This window comes from Penaeus monodon, chromosome 23 (genome assembly GCF_015228065.2).
Source record: "Penaeus monodon isolate SGIC_2016 chromosome 23, NSTDA_Pmon_1, whole genome shotgun sequence".
Taxonomy (NCBI): Eukaryota; Metazoa; Arthropoda; class Malacostraca; order Decapoda; family Penaeidae; genus Penaeus; species Penaeus monodon.
Genome location: NC_051408.1, coordinates 41,225,986 through 41,226,619, shown reverse-complemented (window position 1 = coordinate 41,226,619; position 634 = coordinate 41,225,986). Strand labels below are relative to the sequence as shown.

General features: G+C 49.2%; 1 protein-coding gene across 1 annotated transcript in view; it reads left to right on the top strand.

The window, feature by feature from the left end:
- The window catches only part of LOC119588082 (probable serine--tRNA ligase, cytoplasmic), a gene marked incomplete at its 3' end in the record, with an annotated part of 11,215 nt that overhangs the window by 3,516 nt on the left and 7,065 nt on the right, over positions 1-634 (top strand). Inside the window, exon 3 of the mRNA XM_037936789.1 lies at positions 51-323. Within this exon, the coding sequence (XP_037792717.1) occupies positions 51-323 (273 nt within the window). The remainder of the gene's footprint in view (positions 1-50; positions 324-634) is intronic.

Sequence of the window (634 nt, the reverse complement as noted above, 5' to 3'; positions counted from 1 at the left end):
AAGCCCTCCATGAGGTGCAGCTGCTGAGGGTGGCCCCTGTCTCATCCCAGGCTGCCCGGGGAAAAGAGGCACAGGAGCCGGCCGAACCAGAGCCCCTGCCACCAGATGTAGATGCACTGGAGCAGCACCTGACAGAATACAGCTACGTGCTGGGCCACCAACCCTGCCAGACTGATGCTAAGGTCTTGGCACGTCTTCCTGGGCCCCCTGATACCAACACACACCCTGCCGTCTCGCGTTGGGTTGCGCACATGCGCTCGTTCACCCCTCAGGAACTTAAGGATTTGCCCGACTCTCAAGGGCTACAGTTCAGAGCGCCACTGGTAAGGGAGGGGGGGGGGGTGCAGAGTCGGGGAAAGTAGTGGAGTGGAAGATAGGGAAGCATGGTAGAGGAAAAGGGGCATCATGCACTTCTGGAGTTGTTTGGGTGTGTTCTGTGATTTTTTCCATGCTTGGAATGTTGCTGTTTTATGCACTGATAGTAGATTTTTAAAGGCTCTTTATACTTCCTTTTTTTCCCAAATATTCGTGATTTTTTATCATATCCTTTGTTTTGCTTGAATATTTTATTTGTTTGTATATATATATATTTTTTTTCTTGCTTGTTCTTGATATAATGACAGACAAAACTGAG